Source organism: Homalodisca vitripennis, chromosome 6, assembly GCF_021130785.1.
Source record: "Homalodisca vitripennis isolate AUS2020 chromosome 6, UT_GWSS_2.1, whole genome shotgun sequence".
Lineage (NCBI taxonomy): Eukaryota > Metazoa > Arthropoda > Insecta > Hemiptera > Cicadellidae > Homalodisca > Homalodisca vitripennis.
The window spans coordinates 118849075-118856024 of NC_060212.1; the positions used below are offsets into that span (position 1 = coordinate 118849075).

The 6950-nt window shown below is 31.8% G+C and overlaps 1 protein-coding gene across 1 annotated transcript in view; it reads left to right on the forward strand.

The window, feature by feature from the left end:
• Positions 1-1688, forward strand: part of LOC124364822 (nucleolar protein 10) — a 35590-nt gene extending 33902 nt beyond the window's left edge. The window contains exons 13-14 of the mRNA XM_046820598.1: positions 805-898; positions 1307-1688. Coding sequence (XP_046676554.1) covers positions 805-898; positions 1307-1429 — 217 coding nt within the window. The 3' untranslated portion in view covers positions 1430-1688. The remainder of the gene's footprint in view (positions 1-804; positions 899-1306) is intronic.
• The last annotated feature ends 5262 nt before the right edge of the window (positions 1689-6950 follow it).

Sequence of the window (6950 nt, forward strand, 5' to 3'; positions counted from 1 at the left end):
TCTGCATATATTCGTGAATCACCGTGTATAGCTAGACAAACCACTCTAAAAGAACCTGTTGAAAACAATTATTTTTGACAATGCCACCTTTCTAGGTCTATTGTTCTATCGTCTTATCTTACAAGAAAGGTTTTTACACTGTAACCTCGCTAAAATCAACATCTTCATGTTGAATTGATGTGAGTTTAGAGCTGCTCAAATTTTGCGTCACTGAAGTGACTGGACCTCTCACAAGTGATCAGTAAGTCTTTATGTAGGGGATTTTTGCTAACAAAACTAGAAAGCACCCAAAGTTTATTTGCTCCATAAACAAAAGAGGAAAACAGTTCCTCAATTTCAGGCTCATATCTTGATATATCGGTTTTAAAATTGGGTAAAACATAGTTTTTATCAAAATTCTAGTTAACCTCAACTACAACATTTCAAATTACGTTTTCTCAGTCTAAGTAAAGCATTCAACTGTTTAGATTATTTGGTGTAGAATCTTCTAATTTTGTATGGTCTTACTACACTATATTAAGTGGCATGAAAGAAGTCCATTAAGTAAAACCAATAATAGAGTTATATATGCCACTGACAAAATAGATCAATAAACATGAGTTACTGTTAGTTGTTGTTTGGTTAATGTAAGTAGCTCCATTATTACGTAGCATTATTTTACTTAATATTTATTTTTAAATACAACAACAACTTTTAATGTTGACTGAGTTTAATAGCTCACAGTGACTTTGTAAATAAATTTTATAAAATGAAAAGGAAATAAAATAAATCTGATTGTAAATTAATTAAATTTTTTGTTATCAGGGCAACTCTTGAAGAAAGGCTGAAACAGGAATATCAGAATAACATCAGAGTCCTTACAACAGGCAACAGAGAAATGACTTTCACAGTCAAAAAGGTAATGTAACTGTTTTACTGACATCATTATTGTTACCTTGTTTTCCCATTAGCTTGTTCAGTCTTTACTACTAAGATTACGGGTTCCAAGACGGCACTTTGTATTCACTAGAATAAGTTCAATAATTTTTCAAATAGCACCATATTTCAGAGGATTAAATAATATTTACAACAATGTATAGTATGTAACAAACTTGTTTGACTAGAGTTGTTAAAATAATAAAACCACAAAGTACTGGCCCGCTACCTCCCCAGTACCTCCAAAGTTATGATACTTCAACCGGGAGATAGTTAAGTTTGATAAAAATCAAAAGTCAGTAATTTCCATTATTGCTGTATCAGATCCAGTTCAAAGCGTTGTGTTAAAATTAAGCTATCTATAAATTAAACCACGTTTTCTTATTTCCAGAAGGGGGTGAGGAATGCAGAAGCGATTGCCAAACATCACGAGGAGCGTAAGCAGCTTATGAGGCCTCCTCCAAAGGGACTGGCTCGATCGAAGTTTTTTTCTGGGATGAAAAGAAGAAGATAACATATGTACTATTATGTTGGTTTTTCTCTAAATGAAGATTGATAAGCAAATTGCACTCACTTCACTGAGACTTGAACCTGGATCTCTTGCATTCAATTTAAATTTATTTGGATGTACAAACCAAATACAGTTCACTAAGTACTTTTTGTTCATCAATCTTGATTTAATAAAACTCGTGTATTGATACTATTCATACAATGCTGTTTTGTTGTTAATATATGTATTTTTATACTGTTGTAAATATAAATGTTATTTAAAATTTTGTTTAAATTTGTGTATCCCTCACATTGTAATTGATTTATAGAATTTAAAGCTTTAGTATTTTTTAGAGAAAAACTACTTTCTATAGTGAAGTTTGGTCATTGCGTTTTTCTTATGGATACGTGAGCTGTTAAATGCAATCAGGTCAGGAAGGCCTGACTGGCTGAGTGTAAGCGAAGCATATCACTTGATGGGTCGAAAAAATAATATCTGTCAACACGAGTTTGGCAATAATGTTTCAGATCCAAATTAAAACAAACAGCAGTTTATTGACATTAATTTGAAATGAAGCCTTGTAGCTCTAATCAAACAAACAAAGGTTTCTGGATTCACATCATGTTAAAATCTCTCTTAATACAATGAAATTCATGGAATATTTCAGTCTTGCTGTGGAAATCTGTCTTCAGACAATGGGTATTTGACCCTACATTGAATTGTCTTGTTAGTTGACGAGGTATGGAAAACATAAATGTATGTTTTGTCATTTTTCGTGATAAAAAATCATTTCTGAATTATTAAACAGTAAATTTCATTGCTCTTATGAGTAACCATGATGGGAACGAGAAAATCGTAGGATAAATACATTTAGCAAACAAATTGAATAAAACCTTAAGACATGTTACCATGTGGCATAGTAACACACGTAGCTTAATGAAATTAGCAATAGACTTGAAATTTTGCATGCAACCTCAGTGAAGCCTGTTACGCAACCATGGTGTGGCGTATACCAAACATGTATGTATATAAAAGTAAAACTTGAATAGCAACTTGTTAAAAATTGTGCTATTCATATATATTTTTAATATATTCGTAAAATTTAAAAGTAACAAGACATTGGCATTTTTTTATTTATAACTTATGTATGTGAATATATAAATGAGAAATGTTTTTTACTAATTTTTGAAAAAAATGCTTGCATTTCCCAAAAAAATGAGCCTACGATATAGCAGGCCACGTGCAGTGTCAAGAAGGCCACTCAGTGACAACATATATTGACATGGGATAGGCAGTTGGTTGCTCAATATAAGGCACTAGCGGGCCCGGCGCGCTTTGCTGCGCATTTCAATAATTTTTTGCAAAAGTTGCCCGCGGCTTCGCACGCAATTTCCCGTTGAAAACAGTACACTATATTCACTTATTCTTTTTCTATCACATTCTAAACATTGCTGAGATAATTGATAGTCGTTCCATCGTGAGCCTCTTGGGCGTATTATGAAGGTATGTACCATATTCCTGCCTCTATCTAGCTGTTACCCACGGCTTCGCACGCAAATCTTAAGAAACCGAAGTCCTTATATTACTTAGTAAATTTTTTTTTTACTATAATAAATTTTAGATTAAATTAGTTATATCTCCGATGCCACGATTGAGCTTGCTTTGTTGTCTCGATCGAGAGAATATGTACACACGGAGTTTTGAGAACCATACTTCTGTCAAAAAAAACAACTAAGGTTGATTTTATAACATTCTTTATATTTGTAGCCAACGTAAGATAGTAATTATGATATCTGCATTACTCTTCTGATCAAGCATGAGCATGGTTTATATTAAATAAATATTGCAGTTAAAGGTGAATTTTTACGTCAAATTTGAATTGTATTATCTGGATAGTAAAGTCTATGTTTAACAGTGATTGCAAAAACAGTTTAAACAAAATTTGTCGTTTCTCTTAAGCTTACTCTATGCTTTAAAACTATAAGTGTAATATATGTTTACAAAGAACAGCTGATTAAAAATTTGAAAAGACGTTAACATATGTTTGCTGCAATGCATTTCTTATGGGTATTTCTGTAACCAGTGGGGCGGAATCCTGAATTGGGAAAGGGATGGGCATAGCTTATAAACCTTCTCCGTGGAAAAATACATATACGTACAAATTTTCATCATGATCGGTCCAATAGTTCACGATTCCATAAAGGACAAACATTCATTTTTATATATATAGATTACATTGCATAAGTGCTGCTCGAAGTGGCTATAGCTGCTCACAGTGGCTTATCGTTTATTGATTTGAATCATTTCCTTTTTCAAAACCAAAGTACTAATAATAGTAATGCAATATGCGAGTGTAATAATAGAAGTAAATATTTCCTTTATTCAATAAAACTTTTATGTAACTTTGTACAAACATATTATTTTTTTATAATTGCATATCTTTCATGGATTAAATTTTATAAAAGTCATTCTAAAAGTTAGGGGGTTGTTTTAAAGTTCTACATGTTTCATTGCACTTTAATTGAAGCGTTGTTCTGACCCTTTTTATGTTTAAAAACTTAAAAGATTTTTTAACCCAAACAATGACAACTAAAACATACATTTACGTTTTCCATACTCCATCAACTAACAAGACAATCAAACATACAGTTGAATATCTGTTGACTGAAGACAGTTTCCCACAGCAAGACTGAAATATTCCATGAATTTCATTGTATTATGAGAGATTTCAACATGATGTGAACCAAGAAACTTTATAAGCTGTTTTAATTTAATCTGAAACATTATTGCCAAACTCGTGTTGTCAGATATTATTTTAAAACAAGGTAATAAAAAAATTACTGTGATTTTAGTAGAAGATTCATAAATTAAGATACTACAAATTATCTGGGATTGATTACTAGATGACAATTAGAATACATCTGAATCAGAACAGATATTTTGCGATTAGTAAATATTTTTGCTTTTATGTGATTTGCTAGATGCCTTTCCTATAGTGGTGGAGTGCTAACATGTATTATTATGCACAACATAATTCTGGCAATATCTTAAAGTGCAAAAATAATCCATTAGATACTGAGGAAATAAAAATATCCAATTTTCGGAGTCAATAAACATTTATATCTTGGGCAAAGTTCCTGAAAAATGAAAATACCACGTTCTTAACATCAAAATTACAATCTTGAAGCAGCCAGCCTAAAAACTGATCATCCCAATCAGTGGTGTAACGAGGACTTTGGGAGGGGGATAGAATAAAAATGCATAAATCAAAATTTAAATAAATTAGGCCTATTGTTTAAATATTCAACTTCTGTATTACAAAAGTGTTTGATTGCTGTTATACATGTATTTTTTTTGGGGGGGGGAGAATTATATCCCCCTCATCACCCCTTTGTGTTACACCACTGATCTCAATACTTAGCCACATGCATTGTATACAAACCACTCAGTACAGGTTCACTATCATGAGTAACACACAAGTCATCACTTCTTTGGTACACCATATCAGTATTAAATAAATATTCTTTTGTAACAATCCAGACAGCATCAGATAAACCTGCCGCCACCAATCTGAGATAACAAGTTATCAACATAGCTATTAAGAAATGGTTGTAAGCCCAACTGAGGTGTTAAGTTCTTAAAGTTATTTTCTTTCCTTGCAACTGATTTATGAACATTGACAATTTTTTCTGTTGTAAAATATCATAGAATTTATTTTAAAATCCTTTGCTCTATGGCAATTGAAAATGAACAAGCACAATCGATTTTCACCATATCAGTGACTCCAATAATATTTAGAAGCTGTTCTAATTAAGTCACAGGCATGTCAACCTTCATATTAGATGTCTTAGTCTTATAATCATTGATTTGGCTGGCATACAACACGCCTAACAGGAATCGTATTGATTACCATCTTAGTTCATGAATCATCGCATGAACATGGCTTCTCCATGGCCATTGCTGTACTGGTGACTATAATTGGATCACAGTGATAAGTCTAATTCTATTACATTAGCACTCTATTAAAAATATGCTTTGCTTACCTTACACGTACCTAATGGAAGCAAATTTTTATTTATTTTTTTAATTTATGTCTGCTTCAACTCAGTCTGCAGTATTTTTTATTCTACAGAATTAATAAGGAAAACAATTAAACAATCATAGAAGTACTAGAGTTTAAATTCAATAATGCAATTTTTACATGAAGAGATTTTTCTCATGTTCAGCTTGGCCATGGTACACGGAAGTATGGGATTACCCCAGAGAAGCCAGACTAAACTGGGTGAGGTCAGACATATGTGATCAATAACAATTACAGACTCAGCACTGTGTATCTTGCCGAATTCTAAAATTATCTGATCTTATAAGATAATGTAATTCAAAAGATTTTAATACGTTTGCTATTTCAGTTACACAATTACAAATATTCTTTATTTTCAAATACATCAAGTACTGCAATAGAGTTAGATAAGATGATATATGGATTAAATAAAAATATTTAATTAGAGATGTAGAATTGAAAAGTGTTTGATACAAATAATAAAAATTTAAAACACTTTTTGATATACGATATTTTATTTTGTACAATGCACATTTAAATTCAAGGATTTCATCATCACTTCATTTACTTGTAGGTTAAGGTAAATAATGAAAATAAATAATTGAAACTAAATTGTAATATGTTTTTACTACCTTGGTGGCTAAATTTTTGTGTTTAATTTTATATTTGATCAATGTATATCATTTAAAATTTTATCAAATAATAATTTTTTTTAGTAAATCTATCATTTAATACTACATTAGGATTAGTTTTGGCACTTTTGTAAATTTCAAAATGTTTTAAAGTTGACAATAGGTGATTTTTATGCATGTGTGTAAAATTCCAAGATTTATTTCGATATTTGTGCATGAATAGCCAATGTTATTTAAATGGTCTGCATATTTTGAATTTGATGATGTCTTCTATGCTTTGGTATATATCAATAAATAAAATATAAGCTAATAAAATATATCAAAAAGTGTTTATTATTGTACAAAATATTTAAGTTTGTCAAGTTATAAGTCTTCTTTCAATTAACTTGTTCATTGTGTAAAAAGGATTGTTGACCAGCAGTCTTCAATCTCAAGTCTTCTGACAGAAGGTTGTACAGCTTCATGCATGTAGGAGGGTATCTTTTCTTATAGGGAGAGATGAATGAGCCAGCCGGTTGTAATGTGTTGCAGTGTTTAGTATTGTGGTCATGGAAGTGTCAATTCTGCAGCACGTGGTTGACCAGCAGTCTTCAATCTTCAAGTCTTCTGACAGAAGGTTGTGTGCTTTCATGCCATGTAGGAGGGTTCTTTTTCGTTATTGGGATAGTGATGAGCAGTAGGTTGTAACGTGTGCTGTGTCTAGTATTGTGGTCACGGAAGGTCTCTTCTGAACAGAAAGGTTGTCTGCTTCATGACATGAGGCGGGTATCTTTTCGTATTGGGAGATATGATGAGCCAGTAGATGTACACGGTGCTGTGTTCGTATTGTGGTCACGGAAGTTGTCTATTCTGA